The sequence below is a fragment of the Oncorhynchus nerka genome, linkage group LG24, assembly GCF_034236695.1.
Source record: "Oncorhynchus nerka isolate Pitt River linkage group LG24, Oner_Uvic_2.0, whole genome shotgun sequence".
In the NCBI taxonomy this organism is placed as follows: Eukaryota; Metazoa; Chordata; class Actinopteri; order Salmoniformes; family Salmonidae; genus Oncorhynchus; species Oncorhynchus nerka.
In genome coordinates, this window is record NC_088419.1 from 64,187,754 (window position 1) to 64,214,040 (window position 26,287).

Below are 26,287 nucleotides of genomic sequence, written 5' to 3' on the forward strand. Positions count from 1 at the left end.
GAACGTGGAAAATTAAGAGAGAAAAAATGTTAAAATTGAGCATTTGGTAATGAAAACAGCCCCTTTTCCATTTCTGTTTCCATTTACCAATTTTCAATTAACCATTTTAACATTGCAATTTCATTGTGGCAAGCCCACTGCTATGAAAATATAAATGCATTTATCATTTGGGCATTTAAGCATTGCATTTTTGAACTGGCACCGATCACCCTCCATAAAATGAGCCAGCACGAAGACCTTTTATGCATCTCCATCTGGCATATGAGTTTCACCCATCTTCAGTAAACTAGCTGCATGTAGTTTGTTTTACTTATGTGAAGCTAGCCACAATAAGAATTATCCACAATATTGGAATTTGAGGTTCACCTTCAAAATAAAAGTCCCTAATGGAAAGAAATCCGTTAGTTACAAATAGTGGAATTGCGCCATGTTTTGATTTGATAATGCTAAACAAGTTTGGACTGTTATATACATTTTAACAAAAGACAAGTTCATTTGACAAAAATAAATAACATCTGTTAAATCGCACTGTGGATGTATTAGATTTCAGAATTGTACAGGGTACTTGTATTTTTTAAAATTATTTTACCTTTATTTAACCAGGTAGGGTAGTTGAGAACAAGTTCTCATTTACAACAGTGATCTTGCCAAGAGAAAGCAAAGCAGTGTGACAAAAACAACACAGAGGGATAAACAAACATGGGACAAACAAACGTACAGTCAATAACACAATAGAAAAGGTATATGTACAGTGTGTGCAAATGTAGTAAGATTAGGGGGGTAAGACAAATAGGCCATAGAGGCCAAATAATTACAATTTAGCATTGACACTGGAGTGATAGATGTGCAGATGATGATGTGCAAGTAGAGATACTGGGGTGCAAAAGAGAAACAACAAAAAATTACATGGGGATGAGTTGGATGGGATTGCTATTTACAGATGGGCTATCAAATCGGTTGAAGAGCATGCATTTAGTTTTACTAGCATTACAGTAAACAAGCAGTTGGAGGCCACAGAAGGAGTGTTGTATTGCATTGAAGCTCGTTTGGAGGTTTGTTAACACGGTGTCCAAAGAAGGGCCAGATGTATACAGAATGGTGTCGTCTGCATAGAGGTGGATCAGAGAATCACCAGTAGCAAGAGCGACACATCATTGATATATACAGAGAAACGAGTCGGCCCGAGAATTTAAACCCTGTGGCACCCCGAGGCCCTCCATTTTGACACACTGAACTCTTATCAGAGAAGTAGTTGGTGAACCAGGCAAGGCAGTAATTTGAAATACCAAGTCTGTTGAGTCTGCCGATAAGAATGCGGTGATTGACAGAGTCGAAAGCCTTGGCCAGGTCGATGAAGACAGCTGCACAGTACCGTCTTTTATCGATGGCGATTACGATATCGTTTAGGACGTTGAGCGTGGCTTAGGTGCACCCATGACCAGGTCGGAAACCATATTGCATAGTGGAGAAGGTACGGTGGGATTCGAAATGGTCAATGATCTGTTTGGTAACTTGGCTTTTGAAGACTTTAGAAAGGCAGGGCAGGATGGATACAGGTCTAACAGTTTGGGTCTAGAGTGTCTCCCCCTGTGAAGATGGAGCGTTGGACTAGTAACCGAAAGGTTGCAAGTTCAAATCCCCGAGCTGACAAGGTACAAATCTGTCGTTCTGCCCCTGAACAGGCAGTTAACCCACTGTTCCTAGGCCGTCATTGAAAATAAGAATTTGTTCTTAACTGACTTGCCTAGTTAAATAAAGGTAACATGGGTATGACCGCAGCAGCTTTCCAATCTTTGGGGATCTCAGTCGATATGAAAGAGGTTGAACAGGCTAGTAATAGGGGTTGCAACAATTTCAGTTGATAATTTTAGAGAGGGTCTAGATTGTCTAGCCCAGCTGATTTGTAGGGATCCAGATTTTGCAGCTCTTTCAGAATATCAGCTGTCTGGATTTGGGTGAAGGAGAAGCGGGGGGAAGCCAGGTGGAAAGAATGGCCAGCTGGAGAAAAACGCTTATTGAAATGATCTATTATCGCAGATTTATCGGTGGTGACAGTGTTTCCTAGCCTCAGTGCAGTGGGCAGCTGGGAGGAGGTGCTCTTATTCTCCATGGACTTCAGTGTCCCAAAACTCTTTGGAATTAGTGCTACAGGATGCAAATCTCTATTTGAAAAAGCTAGCTTTAGCTTTCCTAACTGATTGTGTATACTGGTTCCTTACTTCCCTGAAAAGTTGCATATCGCGAGTGCTATTTGATGCTAATGCAGTACGCCACAGGATGTTTTTGTGCTGGTCAAGGGCAGTCAAGTCTGGAGTGAACCAAGAGCTATATCTGTTCTTAGTTCTACATTTTTTGAATGTGGCATGCTTATTTAGGATGGTGAGGAAAAACTTTTAAAGAGCAGCCAGGCATCTCTACTGACAGGAAGAGGTCAATATCTTTCCAGGAAACCCAGGCCAGGTAGATTAGAAAGAATGGCTCGCTGAAGTGTTTAAAGAAGCATTTGACAGTGATGAGGGGTGGTCGTTTGACCACGGACCCATTACGGACACAGGCAATGAGGCAGTGATCGCTGAGATCCTGGTTGAAGACAGCAGAGGTGTATTTAGAGAGCAAGTTGGTCAGGATGATATCTATGAGGGTGCCCATGGTTACGGATTCAGGGTTGTACCCAGTAGGTTCCTTGATAATTTGTGTGAGACTGAGGGCATCTAGCTTAGATTGTAGGACGACAGGTGTGTTAAGCATATCCCAGTTTAGGTCACCTAACAGTACGAACTCTGAAGATAGATGGGGGTGAAAATCAATTCACATATGGTGTCCAGGGCACAGCTGGGGGCTGAGAAGGGTGTAGAACAAGCGGCAACGGTGAGAGACTTATTTCTGGAAAGGTGGATTTTTAAAAGTAGAAGCTCGAATTGTTTGGGCACAGACCTGGATAGCATGACAGTAGATTGCAACTCCGCCCCCTTTAGCAGGTCTATCTTTTCGAGAAATGTTGTAGTTGGGGATGGAAATTTTGGTGTCTTTCCTAAGCCAGGAATCAGATACGGCTAGGACATCAGGGTTGGCAGAGTGTGTTAAAGCAGTGAATAAAATAAATGTTAACATGCATGAAACCAAGGCTTTTATGGTTACAGAAGTCAACAAAATGAGGGCACCTTGGGAATGGGTGTAGTGCTGGGGGCTTCAGGGCCCATTACATCACCAGAGGAACAGAGCAGGAGTAGGATAAGGGTACGGCTAAAGGCCATAAGAGTGGGTCGTCTAGTGCTTTGGGAAGAAGGAGCAGATGTCGGCAATATAGAGTCCAGGCCAATTGGCAAAAGAGGTATTGTAGCCCAAGAATTAGCTGGTAGACCTTTTCGGCTAGCCGGGAGATGGGCCTAGTTTGAGGCTAGCTCAAGGCTAACTGGTGCTTTCTTCGGGACATAGGCGTTAGCCAGGATTAGCCACTCGGATTGCAGCTAGCTAGCTGCGATGATCCGGTATAAATGGTCCAGAGCGTGCGATAGGAATCCGGAGATGTGGTAGAGAAAAAGCAGTCCGATATGCTCTGGGTTGATATCGCGCTGTGCAGACTGGCAGGTTTTGATCGAGCGGAGGCTGGCTGGTGTCCCGAGTTAACGGTGAAGACCGCTAGCAGTGGCTAACTGACTACTAGCCAGATAGCTGGCTAGCTCCTCCTGATGGGAGTTTCATGTTCTAAAGTATAATAGCAGATCCGTACCACATTGGGCGAGTCGGGTTGCAGGAGACAATATTCAGTCCGTAGATGGAAAGTGAGATTAACATATTTCGTATATGAAAAAACAAACAAAGAAAACAATTTACACAAGACAAAACACACGTCCGACTGCTACGCCATCTTGGATTATCACTGTACAGCCTTACCTATGGATTGTTGATCAATGAAATGGGTGACCGACAACACAACTGAGTTTACACAACTATTAATGAAATAGCTCTTATTGCAGAACTCAAAGCACAGAAAGGAGCCACATTAAGCTTACTAGTCAACCTATGTGTATTGCAGGGCTTGACATGAACTTTTTTAGCCACTTGTCCTTCAGACAAGGTAACTGATTTCTTTACTTGTCTGAAGGAGAAAAAAATGGCCTACATGCCAAACATGTCAAAGTGTAGGTGATATGCATATTGGCTACAGACTCATGTCCAAAAAATGTAAATGTTGCCAGAAAATGTAGCCAAATTTAGCACATTCCTTGTTGAAGGAGGGGTCAGAGGAGTGTGATGAAGACATGGGTTTTGGTGTCATTGATTACTTCTTTCTGAACTCTTTGTTTAAAAACCATCTGGCAGTCCGACGGACGGATTTGGGTTTGACGGATCCCAGGAGAATGCTACCTGCCCCAATGCATAATGTCAACTGTAAAGTTTGGTGGAGGAAGAATACGTTTTTGGGGCTAGTTCCCCTTAGTTCCAGTGAATGGAAACCTTAACACTGCAGCATACAATGACATTGCATACAAATTTGTGTGAAGGCCCTTTCCTGTTTCAGCATGACAATGCCCCCTGTGCACAAAACGAGGTCCATATAGAAATGGCTTGTCGAGATCGGTGTGGAAGAACTTGACTGGCCTGCACAGAGCCCTGACCTCAACACCATCGAATAACTTTGAGATGAATTGGAACGTGGACTACGAGCCAGGTCTAATCGCCCAACATCAGTGCCGGACCTCACTAATGCTTGTGGCTGAATGGAAGCAAGTCCCCGCAGCAATGTTCCAACATCTAGTGAAAAGCCTGCCCAGAAGAGTGGAGGCTGTTACAGCAGCAAGGGGGGGGGGGACCAACTCCATATTAATGACCATGATTTTGGAATGAAATGTCCAATGAGCAGGTGTCCACATACTTTTAGTCATGCAGTGTATAAGTATGCCCCCAATACAATTCTGAAATCCAATACGTTCAGTCAGGGGTCTCGTTAAGAGTTCAGAAATCTGCATTTCAAAACGCAGACAAAAATGTTTAAATCTGTTTTATACCATTTCACCTGCATTTTATATTATTAGGCAACTGTGTTTTGTTTGCTTTCATAGAGTGATCAGGGGTGTGCGACTAGTTTTCCTTCACAGAAAATACACTGCTCAAAAAAATAAAGGGAACACTAAAATAACACATCCTAGATCTGAATGAATTAAATATTCTTATTAAATACCTTTTTTCTTTACATAGTTGAATGTGCTGACAACAAAATCACACAAAAATGATCAATGGAAATCAAATGTATCAACCCATGGAGGTCTGGATTTGAAGTCACACTCAAAATTTAAGTGGAAAACCACACTACAGGCTGACCCAACTTTGATGTAATGTCCTTAAAACAAGTCAAAATGAGGCTCAGTAGTGTGTGTGGCCTCCACGTGCCTGTATGACCTCCCTACAACGCCTGGGCATGCTCCTGATGAGGTGGCGGATGGTCTCCTGAGGGATCTCCTCCCAGACCTGGACTAAAGCATCCGCCAACTCCTGGACAGTCTGTGGTGCAACAGTCTGTTGGTGGATGGAGCGAGACATGATGTCCCAGATGTGCTCAATTGGATTCAGGTCTGGGGAACGGGCGGGCCAGTCCATAGCATCAATGCCTTTCTCTTGCAGGAACTGCTGACACACTCCAGCCACATGAGGTCTAGCATTGTCTTGCATTAGGAGGAACCCAGGGACAACCGCACCAGCATATGGTCTCACAAGGGGTCTGAGGATCTCATCTCCGTACCTAATGGCAGTCAGGCTACCTCTGGCGAGCACATGAGGTCTGTGCGGACCCCCAAAGAAATGCCACTCACCGCCAAACCGGTCATGCTGGAGGATGCTGCAGGCACGGCGTCTCCAGACTCTGTCACATGTGCTCAGTGTGAACCTGCTTTAATCTGTGAAGAGCACAGGGCACCAGTGGCGAATTTGCCAATCTTGGTGTTCTCTGGCAAATGCCAAACGTCCTGCATGTTGTTGGGCTGTAAGCACAACCCCCACCTGTGGACGTCGGGCCCTCATACCACCCTCATGGAGTCTGTTTCTGACCGTTTTAGCAGACACATGCACATTTGTGGCCTGCTGGAGGTCATTTTGCAGGGCTCCTCCTGCTCCTCCTTGCACAAAGGCGGAGGTAGCGGTCCTGTTGCTGGGTTGTTGCCCTCCTACGGCCTCCTCCACGTCTCCTGATGCACTGGCCTGTCTCCTGGTAGCGCCTCCATGCTCTGGACACTACGCTGACAGACACAGCAAACCTTCTTGCCACAGCTCGCATTGATGTGCCATCCTGGATAAGCTGCACTACCTGAGCCACTTGTGTGGGTTGTAGACTCCGTCTCATGCTACCACTAGAGTGAAAGCACCGCCAGCTTTCAAAAGTGACCAAAACATCAGCCAGGAAGCATAGGAACTGAGAAGTGGTCTGTGGTCACCACCTGCAGAACCACTCCTTTATTGGGGGTGTCTTGCTAATTGCCTATAATTTCCACCTGTTGTCTATTCCATTTGCACAACAGCATGTGCAATTTATTGTCAATCAGTGTTGCTTCCTAAGTGGACAGTTTGATTTCACAGAAGTGTGATTGACTTGGAGTTACATTGTGTTGCTTAAGTGTTCCCTTTATTTTTTTGAGCAGTGTACATTAGTGCACCACATTCAGCAGAAAACAGCTTCATAAGAACCATTTTAGATCTGCATTTAACTACCTTTTTACATGAACTAATTACTGTCTTTTGTAGAATTGATATAACAATCCAACATTATCTAGTCCAAGTATGGCATGATTCCACTTTTTGTATACATTCGCAACGCTTTCAATTAGTAACTTTAATTTAAGGTGATAGCAAATTCCACTATTGTGGCTACTCCATATTGTGGAAAACTTCACAGAAATGTGTTTTCTAGCTACCTAGCTATGGAACAAGATACCTGCTAAAAGGTTGAACATACGTATCGTTAGGCTCGTGAGAAAATCCATACGTAAATTGTTAAAATCGTAAGAAAAGCCATGCGTGAAACATAAAATTTCATCTTGAACATACAAACATGTTACGATTACAGACAAAAATTTTAGGCTTGAACAAATCTTGTGCTACAATTCTGACGTACAATAAAACCTTTCAGAGTTTTGGTAGTTTCATCTCGCCAACAAACAAAAAAAACGTACACCAAACGGCCTATGAGGATGTGAACAAGCATAACACAGTCTAAAATAAACGGAAGTCAGGGAACACGGAAAGAGGTATCCTGCACATTTTCAAAATGTTCACCACTCAAAACCCACCCAAAAGGTCTCAAATCTAGGCCAATTTTTTCCCACAGCAAGATAAGGAGTTCCAATATTTATACAATAAACCCTTTTCCCATAACATTATCGAGCCAACTAAGGAATATCGTAGTAACTTGTAATGACATTTGAAGCAAAATTAGGTTGACCTAAAAATAATTTTTGCGAGCTATGACATGACGTAATAAAGGAATTTGAATATGTAGCAAGAGTAGAAATAATTTACCCTTATTAAGCTCGGCAGGTCATTTTTCCATCAATGGATGTCGATTTCGCTCGTTGACTGCTATGATTAAGCAATAAGGCACATTGGTGTATGGTACAGTGCATTCGGAAAGTATTCAGACACCTTGAGTTTTTCAACATTGTTACGTCAGAACCTTATTCTAAAATTGATTAGTGCTTTTTCTCCTTCAATCTACACACAATACCCCATAATAACAAAGCAAAAACAGGTGTTTACATTATTTTGCAAATGTATAAAAAACATAAAATTACATTTACATAAGTATTCAGACCCTTTCCTTTACTCAGTACTTTGTTGAAGCACCTTAGGCAGCGATTACAGCCTCGAGTATTCTAGGGTATGACGCTACAAGCTTGGCACATCTGTATTTGGGGAGTTTCTCACATTCTTCTCTGCAGATCCTCTCAAGCTCTGTCAGATTGGATGGGGAGCCTCGTTGCACAGCTATTTTCAGGTCTCTCCAGAGATGTTCGATCGGGTTCAAGTCCGGGCTCTGGCTGGGCCACTCAAGGACATTGAGACCTTCCCCGAAGCTGCTCCTGCATTGTCTTGGTTGTGTGCTTAGGGTCGTTGTCCTGTTGGAAGGTGAACCTTCGCCCCAGTCTGAGGTCCTGAGCAGGTTTTCATCAAGGTTTTCTCTGTACTTTGCTCTGTTTATCTTTCCCTCGATCCTGACTAGTCTCCCAGTCCCTACCGCTGAAAAACATCCCCACAGCATGATGCTTCCACCACCATGCTTCACAGTAGGGATGGTGCCAGGTTTCCTCCAGATGTGACACTTTGTATTCAAGCCATTGTTTCTCATGGTCAGAGTCATTTAGGTGCCTTTTGGCAAACTCCAAGCGGGCTGTCATTTTACTGAGGAATGGCTCTCGTCTGGCCACTCTACCATAAAGGCCTGATTGGTGTTGCAGAGATGGTTGTCCTTCTGGAAGGTTCTCCCGTCTCCATAGAGGAACTCTGGAGCTCTGTCAGAGCGACCATAGGGTTCTTGGTCACCTCCCTGACCAAGGACTCTCCCCCGACTGCTAAGTTTGGCCAGGCGGCCAGCTCAAGGAAGATTCTTGGTGGTTCCAAACTTCTACTTAAGAATGATAGAGGCCACTGTGTTCTTGGAGACCTCCACTGTTGTACACAATTTTTGGTACCCTTCCCCAGATCTGTGCCTAGACACAACCCTGTCTCGAAGCACTAAGGACAATTCCTTCCCCTTCATGGCTTAGTTTTTGCTCTGACATGCACTGTCAACTGTGGGACCTTATATAGACAGGTGTGTTCCTTTCCAGATCATGTCCAATCAATTGAATTTACCACAGGTGGACTCCAAGTTGTAGAAACATCTCAAGGATGATCAATGTAAACAGGATGCACCTGGGCTCAATTTAGAGTCTCATAGCAAAGGCTCTGAATACTTAAGTTATTTCTGTTGTTTTTCAAAATTGTTTTTAAAATAAATTTGCCAACATTTCTAAAAACCTATTTCACTTTGTCATTATGGGGTATGTGCAGATTGATGAGTAACGTTTTTTATTTAATACATTTTAGAGTAAGGCTGTAACGTAACAAAATGTGGAAAAAGTCAAAGGGTCGAATACTTTCCAAATGCACTGTATTATATCCAATGGTAGACTACAATGGCTTATAAGATAATAGGCTACTTGATGGCCAACAGAAGCAAACGTATCATTCTACACATGTAATGTCAGTTTCATTGAGAACTTTTCCCCATAAAATAGAACCAAGCGAGGGAGTTCCATAACTTCCATTTCAAATTTCCACTCGGGCAGTCCCCAAGACGCAAGAACTGAGCATGTATAAAACACTTCGCTTGATACCGTTTTCTTTAAGCAAAGTCAACATTTGAATGCAGTTTAAAACCACCTCCGAGCGAATTCATGTAATGCGCCCAAAATCGTTTCCCAGTGCTTCGTCCCAGTTGTAGCGTGTTAACATTTTTTATGGAATAACCACAATCTAAATAGCCTACCTACAACTGGTAAAAAGTTATCAGGACGTGCGCGAGTGCTGCTCCCTCTCTCGCTCAAGTGACTCATCCAATAGTAGTAGCGAACTCTTAACACCCCTAATCATTCCAACATTTAATGAATAGTTCATTCAGTTCAGTCAGTATGTCATCCATCCTATAATTTGTCTGAGTTGCAATAGGAACTAAATTAAAGAGAATAGAACAGTCTTACATATGGATTCCAATAAACAAATACGTATACAAAATTATGTCTTCAGTCTATCACTTCAAAAATATATTTTTTTAAATTTAGGCATACCTACAGAATAATTTTAGAACTCTGTGCTGTTTTTATTATAGGGCTCCCATTAAAAAGAGACCCTAACTCACAGGCCTCTAAATATAGCATTTAAATACATTTTAACCAAAATAGTTGAAGAAGCACTTGCTGTGGCTGATAGGGTAAACAGATCTGGCAATAGGAATAGGCTACAGATAGTCTTGACCATTTGGGACCCCTTGGCCATTTCACGTAGGACAGGTTAAAGCCAAGACTTATCAATATTTTGTCTTGTCTCATTTATTGATATTGATATAGCCTCTGTGATGGGGTTGTGCAATGCAAATGGCTATCACAAGCTTATATACAGAATGGAATTCACTAATACAACAGTCAAAATGCCTTAGATATTTTTTTATTTTACTAGGCAAGTCATTTAAGAACAAATTCTTATTTTCAATGACGGCCTAGGAACAGTGGGTTAACTGCCTGTTCAGGGGCAGAACGACAGATTTACCTTGTCAGCTCGGGGATTCGAACTTGCAACCTTTCGGTTACTAGTCCAACGCTCTAACCACTAGGCTACCCTGCCGCCCCAGATAAAAGGCATACAGTCCGTGCTCCCAAATACTGGAAAAAGTGTGAATCATTAAGTTACATGACCACCACAGAATCCCAACGCAGCTAGAAACATATATCATGCAATTATATGGCCATTAAATAACACACAACAGCATGGCATATTTAAATAGCAGAATAGTCCTAAATCATATTTACTTATTTTGCAGCTCTGGAAGACCAGGCTCGTGTCTCTTTCTCACACAAGTCCTTTGCTGAAGGCCCAAGCCTATACTACGCCATCTACTTTTATAACGTCATTATCGAATGCAGTTCTAAAACAAGCTCTACTTTTATTTTGGAAATGAAACCAGAAGCTGAAAAGCAACATCTGGGCTAGAGTTCCTTGATTGACTATCTAACTTTGACAAGCGACATTCGGTTCATGTCCTTTGCAGACGCTACACTACTGACAAAAGTTTGAAGTTATAAAAACAATCTGTAACCAAGTAAAGGGAGACGTAAAGTAAGAATTGAACGTGTAAATGGTCATTCATAGTCGGTGAACTTAGGGTTTGTACTAGGGATGCACGATAGATCGGTGAACATGTTGGAATCGGACGACATTAGCTAAAAATGCCAACATTCATCATTAAAAATCCTACAATGTGATTTTCTGGATTTTTTTTCATCTAATTTTGTCTGTCATAGTTGAAGTGTACCTATGATGACAATTACAGGCCTCTCTCTTCCTTTTAAGTGGGAGAACTTGCACAATTGGTGGCTGACTAAATACTTTTTTGCCCCACTGTATATGGCATAATGACGCCACGTAAAATGTTGCGCTACACAGCATGAAACACACCTAACCTAGCCCACAATGTCTGTTGTGTGGATCGAGCAGTCATTTGAAAGAGTAAGAAGATTTCAGCGAGACAACTCAATAGGCTAACTGGGGAGGTGATTTCACACAGTGACAGTCCCGCGACATAGCTACAACGCTAATATTTGCATAAACTCTTCACAGTTGTGTTCTGTGGGTGTCACCGAGTAGACTGATGACCTATTTTATTGCTTCACATTCCAACTTTGTTTAACATCATCTACTCTAAATATGGCATGATTCCACCAACTGTAACCTTCTGCATCACTTTCAAAGAGGTACTTTAATTTTGAAGGCAAACCGCAAATTCCACTATTGTGCCTAATCCTTATTATGGCTAGCTTCACAACACATAACCCGGTCCGGTCGAGCCTCACTAGCCAGATGAAGCTAGTTGGCTGCTTATAACGTTAGCTTTGTGCAACATGGTTAAGAAGCTGGCTAGCTATTTATTTTCATGAACTGAAGTTCAATTTCAATAGGCGAACAATAAGTGGCAACCTAGCTAATACTTACAAGGATTCCTAAATCATTGCTAGGAATATTGAAAATGACTGCAGTTTCTACTGGTCATTGTTTTCAGACTGGTTGTATTGGTGCTAGCTAGCTACCCCAGAAGTTGCGGTCAAATAATGCTTATTACCAATTAACTATTGTAAACATCGTTTGTGGCCAATGTTTGCAGACTTTTTGTACAGCTTTTTAGGGGCTTCCTCTGACACCGCCTGGTATAGAGGTCCTGGATGGCTGGAAGCTTGGCCTCGGTGATGTACTGGGCAGTTCGCACTACCCTCTGTAGTGCCTTGCAGTCAGAGGCCGAGCAGTTGCAATACCAGCCATGCTCTCGATGGTGCAGCTGAATAACCTTTTGAGGATCTGAGGACCCATGCCAAATCTTTTCAGTCTACTGAGAGGGAATAGGTTTTGTCGTGTCCTCTTTACGACTGCCTTGTTGTGCTTGGACCATGTTAGTTTGTTGGTGATGTGGACACCAAGGAACTAGAAGCTCTCAATCTGCTCCACTGCAGCCCCATTGATGAGAATGGGGGCGTGCTCTGGCCTCTTTTCTGTAGTTCACTATCATCTCCTTCGTCTTGATCACATTGAGGGAGAGGTTGTTGTCCTGGCACCACACGGCCACGTCTCTGACCTCCCTATAGGCTGTCTGGTCGTTGTCGGCTTGGTTTGCACGTACAAATTCAGAACACACAACATTCTATAATAGAACTGTGTATTTTGACGTGTCAAATTAAAAGCTTATTTAGCACACCAAATAGTGTTATTGTCAAATAGTATTATTTGACGTGTGCCTTTTTAGACATGCAAAGACCCAACAGGTTTCCATAGTATGTTGTGAAGCTAATAGCAGTGACGCTATTACTGTGTAACTCCGGTAGGGAAACATCTGAAAAATAGCGCACTTGGTCGTGTGTACCGGTGTTCGACCAGTCGTGAAACCCAACATCACCCACGACAGAGAAAGGTTGATTGTCAACTAAAATTAATTCCATTATCTTGGCTTTAATGGATTTTGCCTTTGAGTTGCCTCACTGAATTGTTCTTACTCTTTCAAATGACTGCTCAACTTGTTGACTGCTCCTTCCACACAGCAGACATTGTGGGCTAGGTTAGGAATGCTGTGTTGCGCAAAATTGTACATGGCGTCATTACGTCATGTGCCTACCTACGTTATATAGGTATGCAAGTCAGCTTTGACATCGGTTTACTATCGTAACAATTTACATATGGATTTCCTTACGATAAGCATGTTCAACATTTTGGCTGCTATCTCGCTCCATACCTAGCTATCCAGTGTGAACCTAGAGGCATACGGTTAGCTCAGCCAGGTCGTTCAAGATTGACATAGAAATTGGACGTCTATCCATGACCTGAGGACGTTGAGAAATGTCTTAACAAGTGAGCCAGGTTGCATGTTCGATCACAGTCGTGGACAGTTTTTTTTGTTACACTGGTTTTTATTTTCTGTTTAAACCCTATCCCAAACCTTAACCATTCGGAATGAGTGCCTAAACCTAACCCTTAACTTAAACATTTTAAGTCTGGATAAATGGAAAGCTATAGCAACAATAACACTTCGAAATGTGAAGTTTCAAGCAACTTCGATTTTTTTTTGTACGTTTATAGAATGTGCATATACGTCTAATTCTGTTGTGAGAGAAATCTTGTTGGGTTAGCGAGCAACACTATGACAATCTCAAACAACAACAAACCTAACCAATGCACACTCAATTGACATTAGCCAGGGACCTGAGATCATTCAAATATTTAAACCCAGGGACTGTTCAGACACGAGGATTATTAATAATCGTGCTAAATACCATAGTTATGGATGGTGCAAAGCTTAGCTAGCTACTTGTGGCTGCTCTGTTACACGATGCAAGTGTGAACGCATGAACAAAACGTTCCACTCAAATATGTGTAGGGGGAAATGTTTTTGATGTATCCAGCACGTCACCGGTTATATATTGATAGCTAGCTAACTTGCATGCAGCTGGCTTGACGTTGTCCGAGCTAGCTACCTAAGGTCGACTGACAGTGACAGTCATCACATCACGTAGCTAGCTAACTATCGTATCGAAGTGTTGTGTATTGTTAGCTAACGTATCCAATGTTAGTAAGCAAGCTGGATGTGTGAGTGGCTGGCTCAGCTAATATTAGCAAACAAGCTAACGTTGATGTCAGTTAACTAGCTATACATTAGCTAGTTTAGATAGCTAGCCACGTTATCTGAAAACAATGTCAGCAAGAACTCTATGTAGCTTTCATATGTACATATGTGATGAGAGCAAATATATCTGTAAACTTGCAAACTAGGTAACGTTAGCAATAGCATCATTGCGATAACAATGTTAGCTTAATAGCTAGCTAGCTAAGTTAGTGTTTTTGACAAAAGACCGTGGTATCTTCTTCTCTAATATGTCTCACTTCAAACATTTTAACTATTTCAATGCATTAACAGTAAAACAAAGAGAACATGAAGCGAACTTACCTGCAAGGGCAAGAATCTGTGCTTTGCCCGGCTGGCCTGCACCATTCTCTTCTGTTCTGAGAACCAGATACACCTGATTATCAAAATCTGTCTTGTGCAGAGGTCTAAAATCTTTCACATTTGAAGCAGGTAAAGCGTAGCACATATCGTCTTCCAAGAACCTCACAAAAGCATACATTATTTTTCTTTGGTCCTTTACTTTGGATTGGTTGACAGTTTTCCCTCTAAGTATAAGTATTTAAACAAATATAAAGTGGAATTGGAGAGGGTTTCTATTCTGCCCTCTGCTACTCTGGCCTGGTCTACATCACTTCAGGATATTTGCCGCGCGCTCCATCACAAGACATTGCTAATGGAGAGAAGAATAAACTTTCTTCATCAAAATTAAATGTAAAATAAATTCATGAAATAATTTAATTAAATATATATTTACTGACAGAGTACACATATCAACACAGGGCACACATAATATCCTACAGTAAAGGCATGGGCAGGGATTCAGTCAAACCCGCATCTCAACCCTGACAGCGGAAAAATGACAGTCTTTGCGCCATAAAGTGGTTTAACTTTTTTTTAATGCTTTTCATTTTTTTTGTAGGGGGCGGGGTACAACACGTGACTGATTTAAATTCCTCCCCTTACTGTAGCTCAAAAGGATATGCAGGATATTACCTTGTTTGTGATTGTGACTGTCTGTGATAAATCACACATTTGTCATCACAGAAGTTTAATCTAAAGGAATCTTTATTTTGGTGTTTGTACATATGGAAATCATAGTTTGAAATACAATAAAAGTCAACTTCCTAAACTACTGGGGATATTCAAGAAAAATGGTTTCTAGTGAGCTGACTAATATTTCAGCTTTTTTCCTGCTGTTTCTTTCCAGATACTTCCAGTTAAAGACATGGCATTTCCACAAACCAATCATTATTGTAATCAATACATTCACCTATTACTTTCATTCTGCCTCTGTAGGTCCCATTGAGTCCTCAACCCCCTGGAATGAAACCAAGAGAAGAGAAGAAGGGCCACAGAGATGATTATCTGGTCTGATCTCTGATTCTATTTGTCTGTGGGCGTACAAGTGTGTCTCAGTCAATGTGTTGCCTGGTGTACCTTTTCTTCACACTAGATGACAAAAGCCATCTGACAGAAAGGAAACTCTTTGTTATAGTAAAATAGTCCGGCTGTTTCACAATGGAATGGATTTCTTCACTTGTACTTTAATAGAGAGTAGCATAGTCGATAAATGGCACTAACAATTTCGTTCTGCTTCGCCTGTCGTAATTGAAAAGTAACTGATGCAGAACTTGGATGCCTTTTCTACTCTGTTATTTAATTTCATTTTTTGATTCAGATCAGACATCAAGGCTCGGGGCATAGGTTGCTGTAATTTCACTTATGAGTTTCCTCTTACTGAGGGTTCTGAGAGTTATTGTCCAGTGGAGATGTTTTCTGACGGAGAATGAGGACAGGTAACCAGTTGGCTATTTCAATTGTTGTACTAGAGTTTGATCTCCTATTTCAATGTGGTAGCTAGCTACTACCGCTGTAACCCCAGTGGGGATCTCTCTGGACAGCTAAAATATTTTCTGTAGTGTACATGTGAGTGGGAAACAGTACCAAAATAAAGTGCTAAGTAATACACTGTGTACAAAACATGACATAGACTGATCAGAAGAATCCCGGTGAATGCTATGATCCCTTATTGATGCCACCAGTAAAATCCACTTCCAATCAGTGAAGGGGAGGAGACAAGTTAAAGAAGGATTTTTAAGCCTTGAGATAATTGAGACATGGATTGTGTATGTGTGCCATTCAAATGGTGAATGGGAAAGACAAAATATTTAAGTGCCTTTAAACAGTGTATGGTTGTAGGTGCCAGGCATACTGGTTTGAGTGTCAAGAACTGCAAAGCGGCTGGGTTTTTCATGCTCAACAGTTTCCTGTGTGTATCAAGAATGGTACACCATCCAGCTAACTTGACACCACTGTGGGAATCGTTGGGGTCAACCTGGGCTATCATCCCTGTGGAACGCTTTCGACACCTTGTAGAGTCCATGCGCCAATTAATTGTGGCTGTTCAGAGGGCAAAAGGGGGTGCAACTCAATATTTGGAAGGTGTCCCTAATGTTTTGTGCACTCAGTGTAAATTGCTAACATTCATAGGAAAATGAGTTGTGTATCAGTTAAACGTCAATCATCCTGGGATAAGACAACGAGAAAAACAATATTTTTTAGAAAGACAAAGGACACTTGTACACTTGTAATAAACTACACCAGTGAGCATCACTGGTAGGCAAGATTTCAGCAGCTTCTCGTCTCCAATGTCTCCAATGGAGGATTACTGTTAATCTAATCTACTGTCCAATGGCTAGGTCCTCAAGCCTGTGTCTGGCACAATAAAACAGCTCAATTCCAGGAGCTGTTGTTTTGAAGTGTCTCAGGCTTAAGACTGAACTTCCCCTGTCCTACCTCAAGCAACCTGACCCCCAGCATGCGCCTTAACGGATCTGCACACTAATTCTAAACACTGCACTCACTGTGGAATGAGAATACATATACTTAAAACCATTAAAACTACAAACCAAAAGTAGGGCTGCCATATGTAAAAATGACATTACACAAGAAACTGTGTAGACTGATGTTTCCCCACCCTTAAATACATAAAAGCAGCATGTTAAATACACCTTTATAGCACAGTTAGAAGGTAATACAATGAGGACAAAATCTATCCCCTCAGTGGTATTAACAGAGAAGTTGGGCCACACAAAGGTTGAATTTTCCTGAAGCTTTGGGAGCAGTTAACACTGTAAACTTTAGTCAGTGTAGAGTCAGACATCATGTCCTGCCAATTAGCTCCTCGCTGCCTCTCTCATTTATCTTTATTGGTGATACATTACCCTGTATTAAAAAGAGACATGGGATAATAGCAATAATGATGATGATGGAATTAGACTGCTGAGACGGACGTCATCTCGTTGTGCCTGGAATTCAAAAGGGCTTCGCATATGTTCACAGCAGGTCTTTAGTCCCTTCACGCCTGGGGCTTTCAAGTGGACATGGGATTTTGGTAAAAAACGCTGCGATGCTAGGGATGCATTAACATTAGAGCACAGCCAATCAAAACAAAGCACCTGTGCCAATATGTGCGATGGACAGACGCTAGCACAGGTGTGCCTGATGGCTGGCTGGGTTTAACGCCAGCAGGCTGGCATGCAGAACGCCACAGCCTTTGCCAGGCAAATGAGCATACAGCAGGGACAGCAGGATAATTTGGTGAACTAATCGAAATATGCGTTAAAGGGATACTTCGGGATTTTGGCAATGCATCCCTTCCCCAGGGTCAGATTAACTTGTGGATACCATTTTTATGTCTCTGTGTCCAGTATGAAGGAAGTTAGAGGTAGTTTTGTGAGCCAATGCATAACTAGCATTAGTGCAATGGCTGGGAGTCTATGGGTATCTACTAGCATCTGACTCTACTAGCATCTGGGGAAGTAAAGGGCCTAATTGCCAAAATCCCAAAGTATCAAATAAAATAAAATGTTATTTGTCACATGCTTTGTAAACAACAGGTGTAGACTAACAGTGAAGTGCTTACATACGGCACTTTCAAAACAATGAAGATAGAAAAAAATTATAGAAAAATAATAACACAAGGAATAAATACGCAATGAGTAACGATAACTTGGCTATATACACGGGATACCAGTGCCGAGTCAATGTGCAGGGGTACGAGGTAATTGAGGTAGATATGTACATATAGGTAGGGATAAAGTGACTAGGCAACAGGATGATAATAAACAGTAACAGCAGCGTATGTGATGAGTCAAAAGTGTTAGTGCAAAAAGGGTCAATGCAGATGAATCGTTAACCAATAGCTACCCAAACTAACTATTTAGCAGTCTTATGGCTTGGAAGTAGAAGTTGTTCAGGGTCCTGTTGATTCCAGACATTGTGCATCAGTACCGCTTGCTGTGCGGTAGCAGAGAGAAGAGTCTATGACTTGGGTGGCTGGAGTCTTTGATCATTTTTAGGACCTTCTTTTGACACCACCTGGTAGAGAGGGCCTGGATGGCAGGGAGCTCGGCTCCAGTGATTTACTGGGACCTACGCATTATCCTCTGTAGCGCCTTTTGGTCGGATGCCAAGCAGTTGACATACCGAGCGGTGAAGATGCTCTCAATGTTGCAGCTTTAGAACTTTTTGAGGATCTGAGGGCCCATGCCAAATCTTTTCAGCCTCCAGAGGGGGAAGAGGCGTTGTCGTGCTCTCTTCACGACTATATTGATGTGTGTGGACCATGATAGATCCTTAGTGATGTGGACACCGAGGAACTTCAAGCACTTGACCCGCTCCACTACAGCCCCGTCAATGTGAATGGGGACGTGCTCGGCCTTCCATTTCCTGTAGTCAGCGATCAGCTCCTTTGTCTTTCTTGAGCTTGAAGGAGAGGTTGTTTTTCTGCCATCATACTGCCAGGTCTCTGACCTCCTACCTATAGGATGTCTTATAATTGTCGGTAATCAGGCCTACCACCTTCGTGTTTTTAGCAAACTTAATGATGGTGTTGGAGTTGTGCAGTCGAGGGTGAACAGGGAGTACAGAAGGGGACTAAGCACACACTCAAGGGAACCTCATGTTGAGGGTCATCATGGCGGATGTGTTGTTGCCTACTCTAACCACCTGGGGTGGCCCTTCAGGAAGTCCAGGATCCAGTTGCAGAGGGAGATGTTTAATCCTAGGGTCAGTTTAGTGATGAGCTTGGAGAGCACAATGTTGTTGAACGCTGAACAGCATCCTCAGGTAGATGTTCCTGTTGTCCAGATGGGAAAGGGCAGTGTGGATTGCAATAGAGATGGAACCATCTGTGGATCTGTTGGGGCGGTATGCAAATTGGAGTGGGTCCAGGGTGTCTGGGAATATGGTGTTGATGTGAGCCATGACCAGCCTTTCAAAGCTTTTAATGGCTACAGATGTGAGTGCTATGGGGCGATAGTCATTTAGACAGGTTACCTTGGTGTTGTTGGGCACACAGACTATGGTGGTCTGCCTAAAACATGTAAGTATTACAGACTGGGTCAGGGAGAGGTTGAAAATGTCAGAAGACACTTGCCAGCTGGTCAGCGAAAGTTCTGAGTACATGTCCTGGTAATCCATCTGGCCCTGCGGCCTTGTGAATGTTTACCTGTTTAAAGGTCTTACTCACATCGACTACGGAGAGCGTGATCACACAGTCATCCAAAACAGCTGGTGCTCTCATGCATGGTTCAGTGTTGCTAGCCTCGAAGCGAGCATAGAAGGTATTTAGCTTGTCTGGTAGGCTAGCATCAGTGGACAGATCGCGGCAGGGTTTCCCTTTGTAATCTGTGACAGTTTGCAAGACCTGCCACATCCGATGAGCGTCAGAGCCGGTGCAGTAGGAATTGATCTTGGTCCTGTATTGACGCTTTAAAAAATATTTATATATATTTTACCTTTATTTTACTAGGCAAGTCAGTTAAGAACAAATTCTTATTTTCAATGACGGCCTAGGAACAGTGGGTTAACTGCCTGTTCAGGGGCAGAACGACATATTTTGTACCTTGTCGGCTCTGGGATTTGCAACCTTTCGGTTACTAGTCCAATGCTCTAACCACTAGGCTACCCTGCCGCTTTACCCGTTTGATGGCTACCCTGCCGCTTTACCCGTTTGATGGTTCGTCGGAGGGTGTAGCGGATTAGTTTCCTGCTCCTTGAAAGCGTAGGCTCTAGCCTTTAGCTAAGTGCGGAAAATGCCTGTAATCCATGGCTTTTGGTTGGGATATGTACGTACGGTCACTGTGGCGACCACGACGTCGATGCACTTATTAATGAACCCGGTGCCATTAGATGAATCCAAGAACATATTCCAGTCTTTGCTAGTGAAACAGTCCTGTAGTTTAGCATCCGATTCATGGGACCACTTCTGTATTGAGCGCCTCACTGGTACTTCCTCTTTGAGTTTTTGCTTGTAAGCAGGAATCAGGAGGATAGAGAAATGGTCAGATTTGCTGAATGGAGGGCGAGGGAGAGCTTTGTATGTGTCTCTGTGTGTGGAGTAAAGGTGATCTAGAGTTTTTCACCTTTAGTTGCACAGGTGAAATGCTGGTAGAAATGAGGTAAAACGGATTTCAGATTTCCTGCATTAAAGTCACCAGCCACTAGGAGCACCGCCTCTGGTTGAGCATTTACTTCCTTGCTTATGGCCCTATACATCTTGTTGAGTGTGGTTTTACGGCCAGCATCGGTTGGCGGAGGTACAGTTGAAGTCGGAAGTTTACATACACTTAGGTTGGAGTCATTAAAACTTGTTTTTCAACCACTCCACAAACTATAGTTTTGGCATGTCGTTTGGGACATCTACTTTGCACATGACACAAGTCATTTTTCCAACAATTGTTTACAGACAGACTATTTCACTTATAATTCACTGTATCACAATTCCAGTGGGTCAGAAGTTTACATACACTAAGTTGACTGTGCCTTTAAACAGCTTGGAAAATTCCAGAAAAATATGTCATGGCTTTAGAAGCTTCTGATAGGCTAATTGACATAATTTGAGTCGATTGGAGGTGTACCTGTGGATGTATTTCAAGGCCTACCTTCAAACTCAGTGCCTCTTTGCTTGACATCATGGGAAAATCAAAATAAATCAGCCAAGACCTCAGAAAAAAAATTGTAGACCTCCACAAGTCTGGTTCATCATTGGGAGCATTTTCCAAACGCCTGAAGGTACCACGTTCATCTGTACAAACAATAGTACGCAAGTATAAACACCATGGGACCATGCAGCCGTCATACCGCTCAGGAAGGAGATGCGTTCTGTCTCCTAGAGATGAACGTACTTTGGTGCGAAAAGTGCAAATCAATCCCAGAACAACAGCAAAGGCCCTTGTGAAGATGCTGGAGGAAACCGGTACAAAAGTATCTATATCCACAATAAAACGAGTCCTATATCGACATAACCTGAAAGGCTGCTCAGCAAGGAAGAAGCCACTGCTCCAAAACTGCCATAAAAAAGCCAGACTAAGGTTTGCAACTGCACATGGGGACAAAGATCATACTTTTTGTAGAAATGTCCTCTGGTCTGATGAAACAAAAATAGAACTGTCTGGCCATAATGACCATCGTTATGTTTGGAGGAAAAAGGGAGAGGCTTGCAAGCCGAAGAACACCAACCCAACCGTGAAGCATGGGGTGACAGCATCATGTTGTGGGGTGCTTTGCTGCAGGAGGGACTGGTGCACTTCACAAAATAGATGGCATCATGAGGCAGGAAAATTATGCGGATATATTGAAGAAACATCTCAAGACATCAGTCAGGAACTTAAAGCTTGGTCGCAGATGGGTCTTCCAAATGGCCCATGACCGCAAGTATACTTCCAAAGTTGTGGCAAAATGGCTTAAGGACAACAAAGTCAAGGTATTGGAGTGGCCATCACAAAGCCCTGACCTCAATCCTATAGAAAATGTGTGGGCAGAACTGAAAAAGCCTGTGCGAGCAAGGAGGCTCAGTTACACCAGCTGACAGGAGGAATTCACCCAACTTATTATGGGAAGCTTGTGGAAGGCTACCCGAAACGTTTGACCCAAGTTAAACAATTTAAAGGCAATGCTACCAAATACTAATTGAGTGTATGTAAACTTCTGACCCACTGGGAATGTGATGAACGAAATAAAAGCTGAAATAAATCATTCTCTCTACTATTATTCTGACATTTCACATTCTTAAAATAAAGTGGTGATCTTAACTGTCCTAAAACAGGACATTTTTTACTAGGATTAAATGTCAGGAATTGTGAAAAACTGAGTTTAAATGTATTTGGCTGAGGTGTATGTAAACTTCCGACTTCAACTGTAAATAGACAGCTATTTGTGTTTATTATGGATCCTGCTGCCAAGGCAGCAGCTACTCTTCCTGGGGTCCTGCAAAATAAAGGCAGTTATATACCATTTTAAAAACATTACAATACATGCATTACAGAATTCACAACACACTAAGTGTGTGCCCTCAGACCTATACTCCACTTCCACATATCTACACTGCAAAATGCATGTGTACGTGTGTGTATGGTGTGTATGTTATCATGTGTGTGTATGCATGTGTTTATGCCTATGTTTTTGTTGCTTCACAGTCCACGCTGTTCCATAAAGGTGTATTTTTACCTTATTATTCTCTATGTTCGGTTAGGTCAGGGTGTGACTCGGGTGGGAAAGTCTATGTTTTCTATTTCTTTGTTTTTGGCCGAGTGTGGTTCCCAATCAGAGGCAGCTGTCTATCGTTGTCTCTGATTGGGGATCATATACTGTATAAGTTGTCATTTTCCTTTTGGGTTTTGTGGGATCTTGTTTTCTGTTTAGTATCTGAGCCTGACAGAACTGTGTGCTTTCGTTTTTTTGTCTTTGTTATTTTGTGTTGTCAATAAAAATATGATGTACGCCTACCACGCTGCGCCTTGGTCTCCTTCTACAAACGAGAGCCGTTACAGGTGGCATGTCTTGTGGGGTATGCATGGGTGTCCGAGCTGTGTGCTAGTATTTTAAACAGACAGCTCGGTACATTCAGCTTGTCAACACCTCTTACAAAAGCAAGTAATGATGAAGTCAATCTCTCTTCCACTTTGATCCATGAGAGATTTAAATGCATGTCGTTAATGTTAGCTCTCTGTGTACTTTTAAGGGCCAGCCGTGCTGCCCTGTTCTGAGCCAACTGCAATTTTCCCAAGTCCCTCTATGTGGCACCTGACCACACTACTGAACAGTAGTATAGGTGCGACAAAACTAGGGCCTGTAGAACATGCCTTGTTGATAGCATTGTTTATTATGGATAAACTTCTCCCCATCTTATCTACTGTAGTATCAATATGTTTTGACCATGACAGTTTACAATCCAGGGTTACTCCAAGCAGTTTAGTCACCTCAACTTGCTCAATATCCACATTATTCATTACGAGATGTAGTTGAGGTTTAGGGTTTAGTGAATGATTTGTCCCAAATACAATGCTTTTAGTTTTGGAAATATTTAGGGCTAACTTATTCCTTGCTGCCCATTCCGAAACTAACTGCAGCTCTTTGTTAAGTGTTGCAGTCATTTCAGTCGCTGTAATAGCTGACGTGTATACAGTAGTTTTAAGTCATCCACATACATAAACACACTGGCCTTACTCAAAGCCAGTTGCATGTCGTTAGTAAAGATTGAAAAATGCAAGGGGCATAAACAGCTACCTTGGGGAATTCCTGATTCTACCTGGATTATGTTTGAGAGGCTTCCATTAAAGAACACCCGCTGGGTTCTGTTAGACAAATAACTCTTTATCCACATTATAGCAGGGGGTGTAAAGCCATAACACATACGTTTTTCCAGCAGCAGACTATGATTGATAATGTCAAAAGCTGCACTGAAGTCTAACAAGACCGTACCACAATAATTTTATCATCAATTTCACTCAGCCAATCATCTGTCAAGTGCGTAAGTGCTGTGCTTGTTGAGTGTCCTTCCCTATATGCATGCTGAAATGATGTTGTCAATTTGTTTACTGTCAAATAGCGTTGTATCTGGTCAAACACCATTTTTTCCAGAAGTTTACAAAGGGTTGGTAACAGGCTGATTGGTCAGCTATTTGAGCCAGCAATGGGGGTTCTATTCTTGGGTAGCAGAATGATTTTTAGCTTCCCTCCAGGCCTGAGGGCACCCACTTTCTAGTAGGCTTAAATTGAATATGTGGCAAATAGGAGTGGCAATATGATCCACTATTATCCTCAGTAATTTTCCATCCAGATTGTCAGACCCCAGTGGCTTGTCATTGTTGATAAACAACAATATTTTTTCCACCTCTTCCACACTGACTTTACGGAATTCAAAAGTACAATTCTTGTCTTTCATAATTTGGTCAGATATACTTGGATGTGTAGTGTTGCTGGCATGTCATCCCTAAGTTTGCTTATCTTGCCAATGAAAAAGTCATTAAAGTAGTTGGCAACATCAGTGGGTTTGGTGATAAATGAGCCATCTGATTGAATGAATGATGGAGCCAAGTTGGCTATTTCCCTCAAAATGTAATTTAAGGTGCTACAAAGCGTTTTACTCTCATTCTTTATATTATTTATCTTTGTTTCATAGTATAGTTTATTTTTCTTTAGCTTAGTCACATGATTTCTTAATTTGCAGTACGTTTGCCAATCAGTTGGGCTGACAGACTTATTTGCCATACCTTTTGCCTCATCCCGCTCAACCATACAATTTTTAAATTCCTCATTAATCTAAGGGGATTTAACCGTTTTTACAGTCATTTTCTTAATGGATGCGTGCTTATTAGTAACTGGAATAAGCAATTTCATAAATGTGTCAAGTGCAGAATCTGCTTGCTCCTCATTACACACACCAGACCAGCAAATATTATTTAACATCATCAACATATGAATCACTACCAAACTTATTGTATGACCTCTTATACACTATATTAGGCCCAGCCTTCGGAACTTTGGTTTTCCTAGATATGGCTATTATATTGTGATCACTACATCCTTTGGATTTGGATACTGCTTTAAAGCAAATTTCTGCAGAAGTGATCAATACATGTTGAAGATGTCATTCCTGTGCTGTTTGTAAAAACCCTGGTACTGTAGGTTGACTGACAACCTGAACCAGGTTGCAGGCACTGTTTACAGTTATAATTTTTTTCTTGAGTGGGCAGCTTGATGAGAGCCAGTCAATACTTAAATCACCCAGAAAATATACTTCTCTGTTGATATCACATTCATTATCAAGCATTTCAGACATATTATCCAGATACTGACTGTTAGCACTTGGTGGTCTATAGCAGCTTCCCACAAGAATGGGCTTTAGGTGAGGCAGATGAACCTGTAGCCATATTACTTCAACAGTATTTAACATTAGATCATCTCTAAATACATGTCATAACCATGTATTGCTACCACTGTATCAACGGTATTATATAAGTGAGTTTCAGAGATAGTCAGAATATGAATGTCATCTGTTACAAGCAAGTTATTGACTACATGGACCTTGTTTCTCAGGCTGCGTAAGTTAATATGGGCTATTTCTAGTACTTTTCTGGGTTGCTTGATTGTTTTTAATGCTTTATTGGGAAGTTATTCCGAAGTAGACTTGGCCATGTCATTTATATTGGAGCTGATAGTGCAGGGCGAGCTGCACAAACTGGTCTTCCTTCTAGGGCACACCGCCTCAGTGCTAACAGTATAAATCTGGTTCATAGGCTCATGATTACTGCATACAATAGCTGTAGGATTAACAGAGGTGTTCAGGGCAATTAGGGGACATAAATTAAGTTACTTACATTGTGTCTGCCAATGCGTCTAGTATAATGTACATCTTAACGCAGCCTTGAAATGCGCGAACAGAGTCCAGGAGTCAAGATGATTTGGAAGAAAAATATAGTTGAAAATAAATAGTATGGTCTACAGCTTATCATGAGCTATTCTAACCTAGGCGAGCAGAACCTCAAGACTTCCTTAATATTAGAGATCGCGCACCACTTTGTTGTGAAAACCAGAAAACCAAAGTTCCGAAGGCTGGGCCTAATATAGTGTATAAGAGGTCATACAAGAAGTTTTGTAGTGATTCATACGTTGATGATGTAAATAATATTTGCTGGTCTGGTGTGTGTAATGAGGAGCAACCAGATGCTGCACTTGACACATTTATGAAATTGCTTATTCCAGTTACTAATAAGCATGCACCCATTAAGAAAATGAATGTAAAGAATGTTAAATCTCCTTGGATTGATGAGGAATTGAAAAATGTTATGGTTGAGAGGGATGAGGCAAAATGTATGGCAAATAAGTCTGGCAGCCCAACTGATTGGCAAACGTACTGCAAATTAAGAAATCATGTGACTAAACCACCGGTCAAAAGTTTTAGAACACCTACTCATTCAAGGATTTTTCTTTATTTTACTATTTTCTACATTGTAGAATAATAGTGAAGACATCAAAACTATGAAATAACACATATGGAATCATGTAGTTATCTTTAGCTCATTCAGTACAAACATA

The 26,287-nt window shown here is 41.9% G+C and overlaps 2 protein-coding genes across 3 annotated transcripts in view; both read right to left on the bottom strand.

Moving 5' to 3' along the window:
* The window catches only part of LOC115108424 (BEN domain-containing protein 5-like), a 34,198-nt gene extending 19,456 nt beyond the window's left edge, over positions 1 to 14,742 (bottom strand). For both annotated transcript variants that reach the window (XM_029632717.2, XM_029632716.2), the window contains exon 1: positions 14,228 to 14,742. In XM_029632717.2, coding sequence (XP_029488577.1) covers positions 14,228 to 14,405 — 178 coding nt within the window. In that variant the 5' untranslated portion in view covers positions 14,406 to 14,742. The remainder of the gene's footprint in view (positions 1 to 14,227) is intronic.
* Positions 1 to 26,287, bottom strand: part of LOC115108423 (cytosolic carboxypeptidase 6-like) — a 425,052-nt gene that overhangs the window by 110,864 nt on the left and 287,901 nt on the right. The window lies entirely within an intron of this gene.